The sequence below is a fragment of the Aulostomus chinensis genome, chromosome 24 (genome assembly GCF_037954235.1).
Source record: "Aulostomus chinensis isolate RoL2024-O1b breed Wild chromosome 24, RoL_Achi_v1.0, whole genome shotgun sequence".
Taxonomy (NCBI): domain Eukaryota; kingdom Metazoa; phylum Chordata; class Actinopteri; order Syngnathiformes; family Aulostomidae; genus Aulostomus; species Aulostomus chinensis.
Window position 1 is genome coordinate 14,834,162 of NC_141343.1, and position 20,206 is coordinate 14,854,367.

Below are 20,206 nucleotides of genomic sequence, written 5' to 3' on the forward strand. Positions count from 1 at the left end.
AAAAAGATGAGAAAACAGGGCCCAAGAATACTAAAATTCTGCTTTTAAAGAGAGAGAGGAATGTTGCAAGGATCTGAATCGATTGCTGACACCAATGAGGAAGGAGTATCTGGGGGCAGCTGGCAAACAACTTTGTGCTTTATTGCAGGTGTTCGACTTCTGTTTTACAGAATCTTGTTATCACTGCCAAAAAATGTTTTGAAATCTGGTGTTTCAGCCTCCAGTTGCATATTTGTTCAACTGTCAGGGGCGTCGATTATTGTCACCAGCTGCAAACACACACACCCATGTGTATTCATAAGTGCATAGCAAATAAAGAGAACTGCACAGCGCTCGCCCTGAAATCCTGGAACTCGTCACAAAAACACATCACAAAACGGTATTAAAGGGAAGGCTTCACAATATTTCACTAAAGCACGATAAAAAAGACACTTCCCCTTTGTATTTTCTTTTTTGTTGTTGTTTTTTTTTTTCTTTTTTGCATTAAACATCCAAATGATTTATTTTGGTACAGAAAACAAAGTTAAATGGAAGCCCTTGAACTTAAAGAAATGGGCGGTATTTCGAAGGGCATCAGCTGGGACGTGGATACATTACTTTTATCTGACGGCCCTTCGTGAGAATTTTGTGTTCATGCAAACATTGATGTCATTGCTGCGTCACTTTTTATTTCTGGTTTGTGAGAGGTGTTGTGGTTTACATGCGTGGATCAGTACTTGAGGGGCTAAGAGTCGAGAGGGCGGGACCTTCAGGGCTTGATATCGATGCATGCTGCTGCATTCCATAAAACGGAAAATGGCAGTTAGCTAATAAATTTGTGCTGTAATCCCCTTGTACACAAACACACCATCACACACACACACACACACACACACACACACACACACACACACACACTGTACATTCACGTGTGCATGCACACTTTTCAGACACACAAACACTCTGAAAAAGGGGGCATTAAAGTGACTAGTACCAGCTTTGCAACCCCTCCTCCTCTCCGTAATGAAAGAGAAGAAATGAAATGAAAGGAAATGGAACTTTTGGTGTCAAAGCTGAGAGAGGAGAGGTCAAGGTGAGAGGAGTTGGTGGGTGGTGACCCCTAAGAGGGGGGCTTGCTGTAGCCGAAAAGTCCAACAGGTAGGTACTTCACATGAGTGGGCCACTGGGCAGCCAGCTGGAAGAACTTCACGTCGTTCCACTCAACTCCATCGATGGACACTGGAGGGAGACAAAGACCATAGAAGGACATAAAAGGGGAGCACAAAAGGATCAGCAGAGAAGGAGAAGTGGAAGTTGGTTTTACCTTTCAAGATGGTCTGCTGCTGCTTGGCAGAGCAGATGAGTCGGCTGATGCCTTCAATGACCTGGCTCTTAGAGTCCACATCCTTCTCCTTAGGCTTCTTTCCCAGGAAGATGGTGGGGACTAAAGGTGGACCACAGCATTAAATGGGGGGGGGTTTTAGGGGAAAACTGACATATTTGATGGCAATTTCTTATCGGTGTTGATGGGGATTGTAGCAAGTTGCAGAAATAAATTCTTCAGAGCGTAAGGACCGGAAAGTCACTCGGCTGTTTCAGTGTGGATTCCTAGCCTCCCGTTCTGAGTCACCACCAAACATGTACTTATTCCTGCGGCTTGCTTAGAAAACAAGCTATGGTTGGGCGGGGAGGTGGAAACCAAAGATGATTTCAGACGGCGTTATGGATGAAGATGTGTTTGACCATCCAACACCTGAGGGATTGGTTGGTGGTGCTGTTGCTGAAATTATCAACAGAAACCAAATAATCATTTCAGCACTCATGGCCGGCCAGTGATTGGCAGTGCCACTATCGCATGTACTACACCTTCTACAGATGTGTCCTTAAGACCTTCTTCAAGGGCCAAAACAAAAACCAGAAAAGACCACAGGACCAAGGGAACACCCATATGAACGTTTTTTGTAACCCGAGACTCTGTTTTTGCTTCAGTTACCCGTAGGTGGACCTCAAACCATCTTTCTCCTGTATGGAAAAGTGTGACAGGTGACTAATTAACACCAAACTAAACCAAAAAGGAGGTTTGAAATGTATATTCACAGTATTTCAGATCACTCTGTGTGTACCAGCAATCCTCAGCAATTCCCTTCAACATCTTCCATCGGTCCTCTCACCTTTCTTGTTCTTCTCCTTGGTGACGACAGTCATGGCCATGGTGCTGACCTGAGCCTGTGGATCGCTGCTGCCCCCGCCTGGTAACCGGCTGACCTGCAGTGAGCGGAAGGCGCTCTTCAGTGTGTTCTTGCATCCCGTGTCACGTCGCTCGCCCTCCCGCCGCTTCTCAGCCAGCGAGGCCAGCCAGTAATCTACCTGCAGGCCGATGGCGTCCACGTTGTGAGACATGCTGGGGCTCCTGTGAACACGTTCACGGACAGATATCCAAAACCAGTTGCAAAACCTCTCCAGGGCCTATTTTCAAATTCACTATTGTTCAAACAGGGAGGATAGAGAGACTCACCCTTGCACTGTGAGAACACTGCCCATGGAGGGGGATGAGGGGGGCGTGGCTGCTTCTTTGAGCCCAGTGGGGGATCCATGGGAGGGAGGCGACGTGGAGGGGACAGCCAAACTCACTGCAACACCTTCCTCTGTGTCCCCTTCATAACAATGAAACAGACAGGTTATCACACTGTTGATAATCTTGAGTTTGTGACACGAGTCTTTTCAGACACTTACCTGTCGGGGAAGGACCCGACTCGATCAGACCAACCTTCACTACCTGGAAAACAGGAAGTGATGTCGTCATTAAAACTCCTCATCTTTTGTTGCAAACTGATTTACAATGACCACGTCAGTTACATCGTACCCCGATAAAAGGAATAAACTTCTGGTAGGAGTCTTCATCTCGCCTGGAGAGAGAGAACAGCCATTATTCCACCTGGCTAGTGTGTTTCTGAGCTTTCGTGAGACGGCATCACTCACGTCCTGTGTTTGCAGGTAAGCATGGCCTCAGCGATGGGCAGTTGGTGTGTGACGGTGGCTCCGCTGATGTATTGAGCGATTCTCCCTGCCACATCCAACTGGTCTAGAGAAGACAGAGGAAGAGGAAGTCAGAAGTGGTTCCCTGAATGTGGAGAGTCTTCATCTGTATGGCTGGTGTTACCTGTATGTGGTGCCTCAGGGCGGCTGAATACGTCTCGCCATGCGCTGTCGAGGAAGGAGGAGCTGTAGCGGTTGTCAAGGGCACCAAGATGCTTGGCAACTGGATGGGAACCTTTTGAAGAAGATGCAAAAGATGTATAGAACAGGATTGGACACACAACACATACAGGCACTGCTTCTCTTTTCCCAAAGACAAAAGGACCCACGGAAACATTTGACAGGCAAAGCCATCCAGAGGAAGAATGTCTTACCCAGAGGCACCACCAGGAAGCGCATGTGGTTGAGCCAGTCAGACGTTTTGTTGGCAAGCTGAGTGACAAAGAATTGCAGGATGGCTCCCAGGTAACTCTGACTGCCCACTGCTGCAACCTTCACTGCTCTGGGCATGGATGAGTTACAGTTGCAGCTACAGGAATGGATGGAGAGAGAGAGACAGAGACAGAGAGAGACAGAGAGAGAGAGAGACAGACAGACAGAGACAGAGAGCAAGGGGCATCAGTGATACGGTGTAATCACCATCCTGACCAGAACAGGCAGTAACAAATAAACCGAAATTCCAGTTGAAGTTTGGCATTTTGGCCTTTTCCCAAGATGAGCAAAATCCAATTAAGACATGGAGAATATTTCCATCTTCGTGGAGTTGGGGGTTTTATAGCCTTTACAGCGATCCAGGGCCTGCACGGAGATGCAATCCCTCCAACTGGTCTTGGTCTGCCTTGCAGCCTCCTGGAACGCCTCCCTTAGGAGGCACTCAGGTGGAATCCTAAATAGATGTCTGAGGATTAGTAATAAAGTATTTGTGTTTGGAATTGGGATATACCAAAATAAAACCAGAGTACTGAGCGTATGTGAATATAGTCACTGAATTTACAAGTGAACATTACAAATTGGTGGAACTTTCTTCCTGATTACAGTTGAAAACGTGACCAGGCCACAACACCAACAAGATATTGTGGTCCGTGGGCATGTCTGATACCCTGTGGACTCAAGACCAGGTTGGGGGGACCACCTTTTCCCTTGGCTACATATGGCATCAGAGGTGGAACGGTTTCCTGTAAGGCAATTGCTGGTGTGTGATCCCTATGACCATGCCCCTGGTTAGATAGACCCACCAATAGATAGACCCTGTGTGAGGGACCCCAGAGATGGGTGAAGCAGGACTGTGCGGGACACCCCAGGACTGGTGACGTGAACATGCTTCCAGAAGGAGAGGGTGGTGTGACGAAGTGTCACTACAGCCGAGAGCGCCCTCTATCTGCTGTACCAACTTAGCACGGCCGGCCAGCACGGTTTGTACCCCGAGTCCCGGGTTCAGGGCAACCCCCCTCTTTGTGATATAAGGTATCATTGGTGGGATGGCTTGACCTGAGACCAAGGCACCCCAGGTTTGGCACTGAATATTATACCTCTGAGCATGGTGGTTGCAGTTGAAGATGAAAACTCTGTGTGGTGTTAAAGACAAGTAAAGTTCGATACGGGGACGTTTAGGCGAAGAGGGAAGGGAGGGAAAGGTGTGGAGGAAAAAAGAGAGAGGGGGTCAAATAAAGGGCAGAAAACCAAAAAGCGGTACGAGCTGGAATGAAAAAAGAAGATGATTCATACTGCAAACCAAATGATGACATGACTCAGGCTGTTTGTGGCTTCTCTGAAAATACTTACAACTTCTGGATGCGAGTGAGCACGGCCGACAGCACTGCCTGGATTTCGGCTGGTGAACAGGTGCAGACCACGGGGTGTCTCTGGATCTGGAGCTGCTCTACAACATACTGCAACACAAGCAAATCAGCCGGATGTGTGTTGACACAAAACATGGGACAAAAATTAGCGAGGGAAAGTAGCCGTACCTGCCCCTGCCAGTCAGTGCCGTTGACCAGAATGAGGCTCTCTGGGAGGGCAGCGTCCGACAACAAGATCTGGTTCAGCTGGTCGTACACTGCTTTCCTTAGGACCTGAGAGCATACAGTAATCCCCCGACAGTGACACATAACATGAGTCATCAGGACGTACAGAACATAAGTCATCTCGGAGCTCCAGGGGAGTGCGTGGAGGAGGACAGAGAAACAAAGGCAGCTTGTTTGTTTTCTTTTTAAAGCGTTAATCTCCAGCTGGGAATTCTGCTACATGCTGGTTTATTTTGGAGTGTTGTGTCAAATTTAGATACATGATAACCTGGAGGGAATCTCGGTGTGTCTCTGTGCATTACCGGTGTACTGTGACCCAGCTCGGGGGATCTCTCAGAGTCGGAGCTGTTGGTTCGTTCACTCAGGGGTTTCGACAACTGTCTTTCCTTCATGGGGGTGCTGCTGTGCTTCAGTCTGGGGGTGTGGCCTCCATCCAACCTGGCAACAAAAGGAGGCTGATATCAGAATCCTCCATTTGCTAGTTAGCATAGCACAACAACTGCTAGTGGATGGGGAGTGTTAGCATACCACCTTAAAACTTGTGAGGAAGACCTTCCTTGCGAAAGTCTTTCCTTCGCCTCAAATTGTAAGAGGAAGGTCATCATTCGAAACTTAATTATCTCATGAGACTCCTGACCTTTGACCTCACCACCAGCATCACTGCTAGGCACGACCAAATGTCCAGCTGTGTCATTTGTTACCTTGGGGACGGCATGGTTTGGGCTTCACTTCTGCTCTTCATGGGTGTACGGGGTTTTTCTGCCACTGACACAGTGATGCAGGGGCCCACCTCAGCAAAGAGCTCCTGATCTGTCAGTTCCTACACACACACACACACACACACACACACACACACACACACACACACACGTGTTCACAAATCCTTGTTTGGACATTACCTTGCCTTAACCTTACCTAAAACCCCCTAAATTACGTTTTGCCTCATTAGGAAGTCTCTATTGTCCCCTTGAGGACTAGAGGCCCCACTAAGGTTAGGGTTAATATCAGAACTAATACACACACACCCACTTTACGTCATTCATACCAGTGTGTCGGTCTCAGACAGCGCCTCCTCCAGGTTGCGGCTCCGAGATGGTTTCAACTTCTCCAGAGGAGGCTGCTCCCCCTGCTGAAAAGATGAAGGAGTGGCAGTCAGACATGTAAATGCGAGGCACGCAGTTTTCCATGCGAGACAATTTCCTCAAAGCAACATGTTGGAGGAAGTCTCCCAACAGCAGTCGCAACACTGAAGGATGCAGCTGACGGTGACTGAATGCAGCAAAGAGATCCAGAGCAAATCATTCACCTCAGTCCAACTCGAGCCAGACACGTCTCTGGCATTCAGCTGTCAGGATACAGGCTTTCCATTCAAGAGTATTGTGTTTCCTTTACACCTTTTGGAGCCCCTGAGCATGTTTGGTGCTATGAAACCCACTTGGTGCACTTATGATGACAGCACAGGTTAGAGGCGAAATAACTATCCCCCCACGGCAGCTCCAGGGGTTTATGAAGTCATAGCCGTGTATTAATACGTCTGTAAAGTCCCTCTGAGGACAATAAAGGTTTACTGGACACCATTTAGGTGAACCTGGCTGCTTCCTGCTGGATCTGAGTTACTTACAGGACTGAAAGTGTCTCGACCCAAACTGCCTTTGCTGTTCAGACTGCCGATCTCAGTCTGGGAGCTGGACTGAGACATTCCCTCGAAGAACGGCCTGAGAACAGAAACGTAAGGAAACTCTATTCATGGCTACAAAAGGGAAAACAAAGACAATTAAATCAAATCATTTCTGTGACATTGCTTACTAATAAAACGCTGATATCCGCTTTCCCGCTGATTCCGTCAAATTAGTGAATGTCGCGATTGCAAGATGAGGTAACAACTTTTTTTGCAAATTCATTTCCAAGACGAAAAACAATCAACAAACAGATTTTCTTATTCATTTCACTTAGTTCTTACTGGGACTGACAGTCACATTCTGGCTGGCGGCGTATAGGTCTTACAACATAACTGCAATGAGCGGTTTTCACCAACAGGGAGCTCTGATGGAGGATAAAGCAGCATTACGGTTGCTGTGTGTGTGTGTGTGTGTGTGTGTGTGTATACCTGAGCTTCGGTTTGGGCGTGCTGAGGATGCTGTCCGTCTCCTCCATCTCTGGCCCGCTGTCGCTGGGGTTGTACATCTCCAGGCTGTCGTAGAGCTCATCCAGGTCCTCCTCCACCTCCTGGATCTGTTCTCTGGACACGTGTTCCAGGCCGAAACCCACCTGAGGATATTAGTCATGCAGTGACTGCTTGTTCACACGTGTCAGGAATCAGCCGCTAACGCTAAATCGACAATAAAATGTAAATGTTTGAACGCCACACAGTGAAATTCTACCAATGAGATGACCAGGGTTATGACACACAGACGCTATAATCTGAAGGTTGGTTCTAGTCTTCTTTCTAGTCTTGGTTCTAGTCCCTGCACATGCCCTCCCCTCATGTGAGAGTGCGTAGCTTAGTTGGTGGTGCAACCCGATATTTGGGTAATGAACGGTGTCTGTGATTCAGAGAAAATTTCCTCTGACGACAGAAACACACAAACACGATGACTTAAGAGACACACAAACCAAAAACCACACACTGGTGTTGTGGGATGGAATCACTCCAGACGTTCAACTCCTTCCAGTTCTATTTTCATCTCCACGTTGAGTGTTCTTTTTTCTTCAGCTGTCACTTCACTCCTACACACACGCACACCTGCGTGCACCGTGACTCTTTAAAGGTGAATGACGACTTTGAAAGTGAAAGTCAAAATACATCATATATGTAACGTGTGTGTGTGTGTGTGTGTGTGTGTGTGTGTGTGTGTGTGTGTGTGCGTGCACATGTGTTTCCTACCTCATCGGTGACTTTGAACCGTTTCAACAAAGCCACAAACTTCTGCTTGATGTTGGGTTGCTGTAGAGGAAGGAAGAGCATGATGTGAGATCACACATCAGTGTGAGTGAGTGAGAGTGTGTGTGTGTGTGTGTGTGTGTGTGTGTGTGTGTGTCTGTGTCAGGGAGGCGGTGTGCAAGAGGCATGGAATTCATGAGCTCGCTGTTCATGCTCAGCAACTCGAAGCGACAGCAGTTAATAGATCCAGGACATATTTCTGTAGAGCACACAAAGGGGAAGGTGCTACCATGCTGATATTTCTGTGCAGGCAGCAGCTTGTGTGATTAAACTGGGATCCAGGGGAGCTGCTGACGCCCCCCATCACCGACGTTTGGCTGAGCACGAAGGTCGGCTTCTATAAACACGCTGTGTTATTTGAAAAGGATGCCACAAAAGGTCATTTAAATGTCTTAAAATGAGCATTTTCTCTCAATCTCGAGCGGCGGTGCCCCCTGAAGTGGTGCTGGTTTATTAAAATATTCTTTTAAAAAAGGAACAAACCAACTTTTTTGGGGAACGCACTTACAACCATCGTCCCCAGAATCAGACTTGAAGACAGAGACCCTCCTCTCCTCTGTGCTGCATTGGCCACGCTAGTTAGCTTAGCACAATGAATGGTAGTAGATGGGAAGTATTAGCATAGCTCAGTCAAAGGGCATCAAATACACTTTTCTCTTAAATATTCTTCACCTGCATTAATAACAAAGTTCTATCACAAGATATTGTTATTTTAGTATCAGACAATAGCCAGAACTACTTTCCTGGCTAGGCGGATTGATTTGACCTTAAAACTCACCTGAAAACGAACCAAATGTTTGCTGATGGCTTGAAGAGCAACTGCTGCTACTAATGGTGTACTAATTATGACAGAGGCATGCTAACACTTCCCATTCACTACCATACACTGTGCTAAGCTAACTAGCAGTCAGATGATCTGTGTTGATATGAATATTTTTCAAATTAATAAACACGGGAAAAGAGTGTTTAAAGAACAAACATGTTTGGGGATTTTTGATCTGGTTAACATTTTCCCATCCACGACCATTCATTGTGCTAAGCTAACTAGCATGGGTTTCAGGGTCTCTCTCTTCTTGCCTGGCTCTTGAGCTGATGTGCAATTAGCGTATTCCCCAAAAAGTTGGTGTGTTCCTTGATGTTTAATGATGTATTTTCTTTCCCCTCTTCAGGAATTTTGCTCATTTTGAGACAGCGTTCACTGCAAATGTCTGCAACGGTTCTCTTCCTCGCAGCATTTCCCTTGTTTCATCAAAGCAAAAACACACTTCTACGGAGTTCTTCAAACCAACGGAGTCGAGGGGCCTTTAAGTGGCCTCTGCAGTGTGATGGAAGTTTGTGTCCTGCGAGGTTTTATTGCTGCAAGAAGGGGAGGGGTCATCTGAATCGAAATGAGCGTGTGTGTGTGTGTGTGTGTGTGTGTGTGTGTGGGTATTGACCACAGGTGGTGTGTTGGGTAGCAGCACTGACTAACCCAACACAGGGGCCCTCCTTTAATATCATGGTGAGACAAATTCCCACTGGTGTGCGTGGGCAGTTGAGACAACTGCACCACAAGCACCTGCAGTCACACACACACACACACACACACACACACGCGCGCGCACACACACACACACACACACACACACACACACACACACACACACACGCAGTATTTTTTGCAAACCCGCTGTCATTTCCAAGCTGCCTGACAACTTTGGGTATTAATCTTAATTCTTGCTGAGTGTGTGCTTTTGCGTTAGTGTGTGTGCTTAATCCCCTAGTTTTTGTGAGCGTTTGTGCCTTTGTGTGCGTGCGTGTGTGTGTGTGTGTGTGTGTGTGTGTGTGTGTTTGTGTGTTACTGCAGGTGCTTGTGGTGCAGTTGTCTCAATGTTTTCCTCCCACAAAATTGGCCTGATTACATGTATGGTGAATGAGAGGATTGATTTATTGGAAAACCTGACAAACGAGGGAGGAAGGGGGGGGGGGGCAGGGCCGTTCTAATCAATTGGAAAAGGGGTTTTCTCTTTGAAGCAGCAAGAAATATAGAGGAACCCAGCTGAGAAATAGGAGACAGACGGAGGGAGGTGGAGGTGTTGTTCTCACCCTGGTGATGGCGGCGTTGGAGGGCAGCTTACGCCTCGGCTTCTTCTTCCTCACCTCCTCGTCTTCATCATAAAGGTACTTTAGAGAAAAAAGGGAGGAAGAAGAGAGAGAAACAGGTCATTTTGAAGCTCCTAGCACTCTTTTTATTAGTATGAGTTATCATTCAACATTTGCTTGTCAAAACCTCTCTTATTGCACATTTGAGGCTGTTCTTGCAGTTCAAACAAGATTGAATACGCAAAAAGTCAAAAGCTGGTCATTTAAAAGATTCATATTTTCATTTTAGAGGATCGTTTACCAACATCGGCATGTAATTATGGTCATGAAGCACCTCGCTGCAGCTCATCAGGCCATTAACCAGGCTAAACAGGCTGTTTAGGCTCCGCCCCCTCCCTCAGGAAAGCTCACTGCAATGTGATTGGCCGGCTGCGGCCCATCATTACCATCAATGAGGATGAAGGACGCTGTAGGGGTGGTTACAATTTCAGTGATGCCCCTTGTGATGCGTTAAGGGGGATCAAATCAAACAGCTTGTCAAGTCAAATGTAGCGCAAGCCCCGCCCACATCCAAATGTTTTTATATTTAACATCAAGAGACTAAAATATATAAACACGAGTCAAACGCTTCTGTAAAAATCAACCAATCCCGCCCACTCCTTTGATTGACATGTCTGAGGTGGACTGGAGGTCAAGAGGAAGGTGAGATCTCCACCTGGCCATGGATGGGGTCATCGCTGCACTCCTGTTCAGACGAGTAGCTCTCCTCTTCTTCTTCAGAGTAGTTATCAATGTCCGGAGAACGATCTGGAGACACACAAAGCATTCAAGATAAGAGAGAAGAATCCAAGATAAGAGATGAGAATTCAGGATTACAGAGGAAGGACACAGGAGGAGGAAAAGCCTCAGACAAATGACGCGGCCTCACCAGACATCTTGGCTTTGGGTCCCTCGTGGTCGATGGGCTGGCTGGAGAGGGAGTAGACACGGACCTCGGCCACCGGCACCGACGCTTCCTTCAGCTGGCTGTGGAGCCCCAGGACCTGAGCCCCCTCGCTGGGGTGCTGCATCACCTGGACACCAGACACATTGCAGAGTCTGTGTCCCATCAAAGACTGCCCCCCCCCCTCCCTCCCTCCCTCCCTGTAGGGTTGGATTTGGCCCCACCAGTCAAAATGAGTCAATAAATACAACTGAATCATGATATTAAAAAAAAAGGAACTCTAAATCAAAGTTCAGTCCATTTTCTTTTCTGTGGGTTACGAAAATGCCATTTCAACATGTCGGATCCCTAATTATGAATCGCATTTTCCATCATTGAAGAAGCAACAAACTGCGCTGGATCTCAGTTTAACATGGGAGACAGTGACAGGGACGGGACTTTAACGACTAATTACCTTCAATATGATCTTCTCTTTATATCAGGCTTACATTTATTCATGCATCCACGCTCCGACTGGAGACGCTGGACGAGAGTCTCACTTCCTCTGATCCTCGTACGGCTAATAGCAGCTTCGCTAGGCTAACGGCTGATTCTCAGGAGCCTCCATTTGATCCACCTGGTCTGATTACTTCCAGCTCTTGTATGGAGGTCAGAATACAACAAGCGTTTATAACGAACCTCGCGCAGGGATGAATAATTGAACAAGCGTTGCTCAGGAAAAAGGGGATTTCTGTCGTTTAACATTCATTTTCTTATTCATGCAGTTAAACACTTATGTGCTCATAGTAACTTATTTAGATAATTCTGTACGTTGATGAGGAAATAAATACAGAAATTAATCAGTGAATGAATGTAAAGCTTTCACTGGCACATGCGTGGAATCATTCCTTTCTTTATGCTTACGTCAGTTTCAGTTCTGCGGCAGACGGACGCATGTTTTGGATTGGTCTCATTTCTTTTAGCCTCTGCTGGGATTTTGTGGTGATTAAAGATGATCAAATATATTAATGACCTTCCTCCCGGATGATGTCATCAGTCTGGTTTCTGCCTCCTCATCTGGAGACCGTCATTACTGCCTTTCATGATTTCATCTCAGTTTACTGCAGCGAATTCTACTGCTTTAATCTTTAGAAATGTGGTTTCTTTTTTATTGCAGGACTTCCTGTTTCCTGACACCTTCCTCACATCCACTCAGACCAGGTTCTGAGACTTGATCGGGCCTGTTCAGGAGAGCACCTGATAGATTACAGTCAAAGCTGGGACTTCCGACAGCGAGGTAAGAGCTATGGCGCTGTATTCCTCTGACGCGCGGCGAGCTTTAGTCAGGAAGAACACCGGCCGCCTCTGTCCTGAGAAGGAAACGAGTCAGATGCTTTCATTTGTGTCCTCTGCCCTGGATGAAGCACTTTGCAGCATCATGCCTCATGAATAAAAGCTGACTTTATTTTAAATTCAGACGCCAGCGAAGGACTGCGGGTTTGTTTCCTATCAGATTATGCTGCACTTGTACTGGGATTAATTGGCTTCCTGGACGCCACCCAGCAGACTGAACCTACGTGATCTCATCCCCTCGTCCCCGCTATTTTCATGTGTTGGAATCGGCCTTCCAAACACGTCTGGGGGAACATGTACAACAAAAAAACCCCGTAAATCTTCAAGTCTTTGGAAATAGCTTCACGTCAGAACGGCCGGCGAGGAGCTATCGGGAAGAGAGGCTGAAATTGAATTGAATGTTTGATTTATGATGATATTTATGGGCGGGCGAGACGAGTTAGCCGGCCACAGATCAAAATCAGAGTTTATTTTAAAATGCACTCGCTTGAATTAAGATGAAGGTCAAATAAAGGTTAGTAAGTTTTCAAAAGGCAAGGGGCTCCGAATAGAAGTTCCTCTGTGAGTCCATCTGAGTTTCAACAGATGGAGTTTTCGTTTGAACCTCCAGTACCTCAGCCATGTTGATGAGTCCCAGCGCCAGGGTCTTGTAGCCCAGGATGGTGCGGTTCTTGTATCGCTTGCGTCGTTGCAGCATGATCTGAAGCTTGTTAGCGTCCCTCTTCAGGAAGTGTGGATACTGCAGGGACAAAACCACACCGACACATGTAAATATTTCATTGCTCATGTGAACAAGCGCTGATGAGCTGGCTCAACTGGATGCTCCAGCTGGTCACGCCTGACTGTGAAGCAGCAGCCGACTGAAACTCATCAGCGCTACTGTTTAGCATGATTGTGTATGGCCTTTTACTCCTGCCACTGACTCAGAAAAGCTGCAGAGATATCATGGTGACCATTTGGACTCTGAACCGCAGATCTGAAACTCCTTTCGCTCGCCGGGTACAAGCTGGTTAATTTGTAAGCAAACGTGCCGCGCTACAGAGAACCAACGGGAGGGAGACTGATGGAAGGCTGGCATTTGATTCTCAGGTGGTGATAATGAGGATGGTCTAACTAGCTGTCGTATGAGGCACCTGCTGACCTGTTCCCGCCTCCATCCCGACATGACAAACCACTTCCGAGCTATGACATAACCCTCCATTAACTACAAATATGGAAAGCGACTCCCGCTCAGCTGGGTTTAACAAGCTTCCTCTCTGTTCTAGCTGGTTCAATGTCTGGCTCGCTGCACTCGCTGAGGTCCAGAGAGAGAAACTTCTTGACCTTTTAGCAGCATTTAGAAACATGGAAATGGGAAAAGATGATTTAGAGCAGAAGAAATCCTGCTGGGAGTTACGTCCAGCAAGCTGCGGCTGAATGCACACGCGCGCTTAATGTTATATATCTGAACAGGAGCTCAGAGCAGCCTGGAAACACCACCACCGCATGCTATCACAGATGGGTTTGACCCCCCAACATCAAAACGGACCTGCCTATCGTCAGTGTTAATACAGGAGTGTAGCTCGCTCAGGTATCCCCCCCCCCCCCTTAACAAGGGTGACTAAAACGATGCGTCTGGCCTCTGGTTAAGACTCTGCTTCATTGCAGTTTATAATGATATTAAAGGAACCTTTCTGTGATTGGTTTTATCGTCACAGCAAACTCGGTAAAACACAGCGCACTGGCAGTCTCCAATCCCGGGAAGTGCTAGCTTAGGGAGGTTTTGGTTTGTCTGAGAAGAAATCGACGCATGTGTGAAGGATGTAGAAGTTGGCCGGGAAAGTTGAGATGATTTGGGAAGACGGGGCTCTTGTTGGCAAAGGATAATGGTTGCTGACTGCAATTGGCCTGCCTATAGAGCTAGCATGCAGCTCTTCTGCCAACAAAAGTCTCACGATATGTTTACCAGTTCCGTATCTGGTACATAGCAGGGTTTTTAAACAATCACTATAGTTGTGCAGTGAACGTGCTATGGAAATTCTGCATATAAAAGTTCAGTGTTGCAGCTCTAATTGCAGTTATTCTCAAATGCAGCTACTAGCTGTACGCTCACGTAGCGGACGGAGCGTTCTAGGTGTGGCGAATCAAGTTGGGGTTCCCTTCTGGCATGAACGTCTCTGTTGTGGTTCAACGCTACAGTTTTCAGATGTGACGTGCTGCTAGCAGGGAAAGCTACCTTAGCATGCCTCACCACTGCTGTGACCTGTCAGCGCCCATGGTCCACAGAAGCTTCGGTTGACAAGTTGTTGGGTTTATCCAAATAACACAACCAGTTTTAAGGTTTATCATCTACACTCTCACCTAAAAGATGCAAACAGTAGCAGTGCAACATTCCTCTCCTCTACTATATATCAGGCTTTGTTGCTCTGATTTTCCAGAGGTGTTTTGGACCGTGAAATGAAAAATGGAGAGGTTCTAAGCCTCTTAAGGGTTGGTTTGGCAGTGGAGATGCCAGGTTAAGTCCAGCATGGTTGAAAGTTTGTGAGCAACATAGTCCAGCATGATTTAAATTCATCTCAGTTGTACTCCCAAGGTTAAGAGATTCAGGGTGAATGGTGCCTCGATACGAATATTTTCAGGGACGGAGCGTGACAGCAGGTTCATTAAGTACAAAGTTTTCTTGTACCCGACCTTGTTGAGCCCTTCTTTACCTGCAGGGAGAAGGTGAGCTGTAAGTCAGTCTCCGTCAACCCCGCTGATGACAGCAGGATCTCGTTGGAGCGCAGGATTCGCTTGGAGCCCTGAGGAGGCGACGGCAGGGAAGTGAAGGAACCCGCAGAAAAGACAGAATAGAAAATGGAAAGATTATAATCAGAGTCAAAACAATGAGCTTTCATCAACCACACACTGGGAGGGAAGTGGGGGGAGAAAAGGAGGCTGAGATGGAGGTGAAGAAGGTGAGGAGGCAGAAAGCTGGGAGGGGGGGGGTGATGGAGCAAGTAGCAGAATTAAAACAGCTTCAAGTGTTTAATGGACAAAAACAACAGTAACTTAAACAAGTACCAGTACACTGAAAGCCACATCAGGGGGGGAGCGTTGGGGCGATTGGTTGTCGTAGGGTTGTCGTCAGGGACTGACTGAGGGGCATTTATGGTGTATCACATCTCTAACCACTGCAGCAACATCTGCAATTTGTGGCAGATCGCTCATCCGTGAGAGGAGGCGGTCAACCAGGGTATGATGGCACCAGCTGGAGTATCTCTGGTCTGGTTTGATACAGCAGAACCTCAAATGTCTGACATCTTGTGTTTGACTGGTGAACGTGGCGCATAGCAACAAGGAGACGTTTGCCCTGCAGGATTTCTGGCAGAGAGCCCTTTTCAACTCTCTGTCAGAAAGAAGCTTAGGGTTAGGAAAATGTTATGGTTTGAGTTCAAACAGAAACTTTTACAGAGATTTTCTGAAGCTTTTGAGGCAAATTTCTCCCTCGTGCCAGCATGGCAAGTTATCGGGCCCAGTGGCTGCTGCGTCCCACCCAACACTGATAAAATGTCCCAAAATTTGGCACCAGCTCAGTGGCTGAAGTGGTCTTAAACATGTGATACACGGTAATTCATTCTGACCATTTCATGTTAAATTCTAGCTATCGAAATTGGGGGGGGGGGGGGGGGGGGGCAAACACTGCAAAGATACTCTAGTCCTCCATTTCCTCCTTGTTGTGTGTGATGGCATTTGGGGACATTAAAAACCAGCGCGACCTAGCAATGGAAACCTCAGTCTGTGTGGTCTGCAACTGTAGAAAGTATCCAGTACCTGAATTTTTCATTATTCATTATTTTGAGACAGTAAGCATCATTGTATGCGTAGAAATCCAAATTAATCGACGGATGAATGAATGGGGAATTCACCCCATGATGGTCGCATAAGGTACAAAACATAGATTAGCATCCCCCCGTCAGTCTGCAGGTCACTCAGTGAGTGGCTCTTATTTGGGCCCTCCTGGCCTCGGCGCCATGGCAAAAACAACATACATGGACAATGCATCTTGACGATTTGATTGTAAACGATAAAGTTACCTTGGGAACATTAGATCACGGGGGCTCCTACCTGCAGTTTGACGGCAATGACCACGGAGGTGAGGTCTTTATCCAGCTCCTTCAGCATGATCAGCTTCTTCAAGGTCAGGTTGAACAGCCTACAGGAAAGACACACAACAAGCGTGATATCAGAGGAGCCGAATCATTGCAGGGCCCTAAAAACCTGATCCACAAGTCATCCCAGACCTCAGTTTTGCCAGAGACTGAGATGACGCCTTCACTTCCCGTAGCAGTGCTGCAGGGGGGCATGTTTTCACAATTTTACAGTGGAATTCATGCTTCATCTGATCAGAGTGAATCCTTCCGTCACTTGCAACACGGAGGAACTGCTACAAATAACTTCTTCCCAAAGTTGTGGTTGATTATTTAGCTGACTTCCGTGTGGAGGAGCTATTTGAATGGGATAGCCACTCTTCTGTCTTTGTCTGACTTGTCATCCATTCATGCCCTCCCTAATGTTTCGCCTCAGTCACATCACAAATCGACCCTCCACCTCAATTCAATACGCTCAGATCCAGCAGGCGCAAGCAGGAGCTGCACTTTGCTGTCCTTTCTATCAGAGGAGACCATTGATTTGCTTTTATTCATTGCCTTCCTGGCTGCTTTGATCTGGCTCCCAAAGCCTCGGGGCTGAAGAGGAGAAAGGCTCTTTGTGTCTGTCGCCGAGATTTGGACACCCGAGTGTTTTGGTAGGTTGAGAGTGATTAAAGAATGATGAAACCCAGGAGCTGAGGTGGAAGGATGACCATGTGGTATGAGAGGGAGTTCACTAAAATCAAACTAGTTAAACTCGTGCAGCAGACCAGACCATCAAAACCGGACACTGACCAATGTTTGCAAAGCTTTAGCAATCTCATTATTGTTATGAGGACTAGGGCCACAGGAGTTCTTTGTCTGCTGGGTGGAAGGGTTGGGGATTAAACTAGTAAACTTTAAGTATTTCATTTTCTCCAAAAACATCCATCCATCCATCTTCTACTGTTTATCCCGTTATCCCAGCAGCCTTCAGGTGAGAGCCGTGGTTCCCCCTGGACAGGTCACCAGTCCATGGCAGGGCCAACACATAGAGACAGACAACCATTGGCTCTCCCAGCCACGCCTACGGTCAATTTAGAGTCTGGATTAACCTGGTCCCTCTTGATGTCTTTGGACTGTGGAGGAAGCTGGAGTACCAGAGAGAACCCAGCAGGAAAAGGGAGAACATGGAGACTCACCCAGGCAGACCCCGTGCTCCAGCTGGGGCTCCACCCAGAACCTTCTTGATGGGGGGCCACAGTGCTGACTACTGCACCACCGGGCCGCCCTCCAAAAACTTAAATTATGCTTTACTGTACTCAATACCAGGAAAGGACAATGGAATCAGAACATTGCTCAGCAAAAGTGTAAATGTAAATTTAATTCAAGTCTTTTCTTTACTTTCTCGAAAAAGTGACTGTTTTCCATCAGATTTTCAATGTCAGACAGTTCTCGTCTGGATCCCTATTCTCTCTACTGATGTCTCCCTCAATTTTCTTGTCTTCTGCTTCCTCTCCATCTTCTGTCCTTTTTGTCTATGTTGTTTCCTCCCTTCTGTATTCATTGCCACAGTTGTTTTTTTCCTCCATCCCCCCTCTGTCTTTTCTTTTTCTCTCTTAGGTCCTTTGTCAACTTGTCTGTCTCTGCCTTTTTCTGCATATCATCATCTGTCATGATAATATTCTTTCTGGGTTTTGTTCCTTTGTTGTTTCTTCCTCGTATCTTCCATGGGCCCAGACGAGCCTATTTTTGTATCTTGAGCCTCCTTTTTGTCTCTAAAGCTCTGGAGATGAATTATTAAACAGACTGACCCCTGGCTGCGCGGTGGGTGTGTCGTTTCTGTTTCCATTTCAGTACATTAAGTGTTTCAGTTTAATGGGGGATGTGTAGATGTTGTGGGTGGAGAAGAATATGTGTACTGGAGCAGGGCCACAGCAAGACTTCTTCAGTGCACCTCAGATGGAAGAGGGGCAGGAAAATGTTTGGTTTTTTTTTTGGCATCAGTCAGAGAAACAGAGAGAAAAAAAGATACTTTTATGAGAATAATTTTTAAACCCATCAAAGGTGAATTGCAGGGACATTTTGAGGCACTTTGGACAGTCGCTTTCACTCATCCAGGCACAAATAAACAAGTCAACAAGTAGACCAGCACTCCCCCTCAAGAGCGCAATCCATCACGAAGCTGACGAGTCAGTAAATCTTTATGGAGCCTTTATCATCGGACATCACGGGTGTGGGTTACAGCTTTTAAAGGGTCTTAAAACTCCTCAAACTCAAAGTGAAATGATTTATGACTCACATCTAAAATCAAGCTCCCAACTCACTGCAGTAATTAGTACTGTAGTACTAAACTAAAACTTTAACCCCAAGAGATAAAATCACATGGACAAAAAAAACCCAAAACCTTCATTGCTGATCAGAAAATTGATGCAAATTCGCTTTGTCCAACACAGCAACATGTTGACTGACAGGTGTCATTCCAACGCCTTGGCTGAAATGGAACCGTTTTAGTCCCAAAGAGCCGCAAAGATGGCAGAGTTTAGCACAGAAGGATGGAAATATGATTAATAATTCTTGCAGAAGTGTCCTACTTCAGCGTCTTTCAACATCTGACAGAGTTTTGGAAGACATCCACTTCCTCTCACTGGTTTGAACGAAGGATCGAACCCTGATCCTGACACTACCCAACACTTTCCATCTTTGACTGTCAGCAATAATTCTTCTGAAGAAACTTTGACTTCTGGGAAGAATGGACTCATGCAGATGTCGAGTTCGCCTCCTGTGTGTTTCGGTGAGCAGGAGGGAGATAGATTGTATGTGTGTGTGTGTGTTCTTAGATTGATTCGTCATAGAAAGTCTCCGCGTCTCTATAAGAACAATGAGAGTACACGACAGCGTGTGTGCCGTTTGACCCACCGCCACTTAATAAATGTTTAATGCTCCTCTGGCTGATAATGCAGCTGTCACTGCTATTTGTGTGTTTATTTGTTTAGGGAGGAAGGCATGGGCGGATGGAGGGATGGAGCTGATGGAGGTAGAGAACGGCTCGATAATGTCCGTGGGAAGACTGACCTCTGACATTCTGGAAATGTCAGTCTCTGAAGTAACAAAGGCAGTATGTCCATCGAAGACAAATGGCTCTGGTTCAAACAAATACAACCATAAAATAAATCACAGAAAACTGGAGAACACTTGGAGAACCAACATCTGACCGCAGCCAAATCCAAAGCCAACAAAGAGTCTGACCGAAACGAGACTATGTGGAGTCCGGTTACTACAGATTCCTGCGCTATGGACGAATGTCAAACACGGCCACCTGACGACGGGAATGCCATTTTATAAAAACTCAGTTTTCTCAGTAACCCATCACCAAGTTCTTCAGGTGTTTCTGACAAAATCAGAGATGTTCTGGCCAACCCATTAGATGGAAGGAGAAAAACATGTTATCCCAGTTGCCACCATGTGGCACAGGGACAATCCAGACCCAAAATTTTGTACGTTCTTCCTTGGTCCATTCTATGCCCCTCCATTATGTTTGGGAATATTTGTCCACCTCATTTTTGTGGTAACTTGTTGACAGTCAAATAGGAAGAGAGTCAAATACCACCAAAAGCATGACCTCCATGGCAGTGGAGTGACGAAAAGGAAAGCAACTTGTGGCAAGATGTGTGCTACGCTAAGGGATGCTATGGAGTGCAAGGGCCTCCCTGAAGGTATTTGATAGCTTTCTTGTGTATGGAGGATACACATCTTGTGTTTTTCAACGGAAACGCCATCT

General features: G+C 46.7%; 1 protein-coding gene across 2 annotated transcripts in view; it reads right to left on the bottom strand.

The window, feature by feature from the left end:
• Positions 1–459: 459 nt before the first annotated feature.
• pacs1b (phosphofurin acidic cluster sorting protein 1b) overlaps positions 460–20,206 on the bottom strand; it is a 45,231-nt gene continuing 25,484 nt past the window's right edge. The window contains exons 2-24 of one of the 2 annotated variants that reach the window (XM_086196916.1): positions 16,424–16,511; positions 15,028–15,117; positions 12,951–13,076; positions 10,991–11,135; positions 10,778–10,869; positions 10,066–10,143; positions 7,924–7,983; positions 7,147–7,307; positions 6,661–6,754; positions 6,085–6,165; positions 5,741–5,859; positions 5,342–5,477; positions 4,983–5,087; positions 4,798–4,904; positions 3,390–3,544; positions 3,140–3,250; positions 2,959–3,061; positions 2,843–2,885; positions 2,713–2,755; positions 2,495–2,633; positions 2,151–2,389; positions 1,304–1,423; positions 460–1,218 (exon numbers count right to left, since the gene is read on the bottom strand). In XM_086196916.1, coding sequence (XP_086053042.1) covers positions 1,100–1,218; positions 1,304–1,423; positions 2,151–2,389; positions 2,495–2,633; positions 2,713–2,755; positions 2,843–2,885; positions 2,959–3,061; positions 3,140–3,250; positions 3,390–3,544; positions 4,798–4,904; positions 4,983–5,087; positions 5,342–5,477; positions 5,741–5,859; positions 6,085–6,165; positions 6,661–6,754; positions 7,147–7,307; positions 7,924–7,983; positions 10,066–10,143; positions 10,778–10,869; positions 10,991–11,135; positions 12,951–13,076; positions 15,028–15,117; positions 16,424–16,511 — 2,554 coding nt within the window. In that variant the 3' untranslated portion in view covers positions 460–1,099. Of the gene's footprint in view, positions 1,219–1,303; positions 1,424–2,150; positions 2,390–2,494; positions 2,634–2,712; positions 2,756–2,842; positions 2,886–2,958; positions 3,062–3,139; positions 3,251–3,389; positions 3,545–4,797; positions 4,905–4,982; positions 5,088–5,341; positions 5,478–5,740; positions 5,860–6,084; positions 6,169–6,660; positions 6,755–7,146; positions 7,308–7,923; positions 7,984–10,065; positions 10,144–10,777; positions 10,870–10,990; positions 11,136–12,950; positions 13,077–15,027; positions 15,118–16,423; positions 16,512–20,206 lie in introns of both variants that reach the window. The other variant, XM_086196915.1, reaches the window with a different exon arrangement.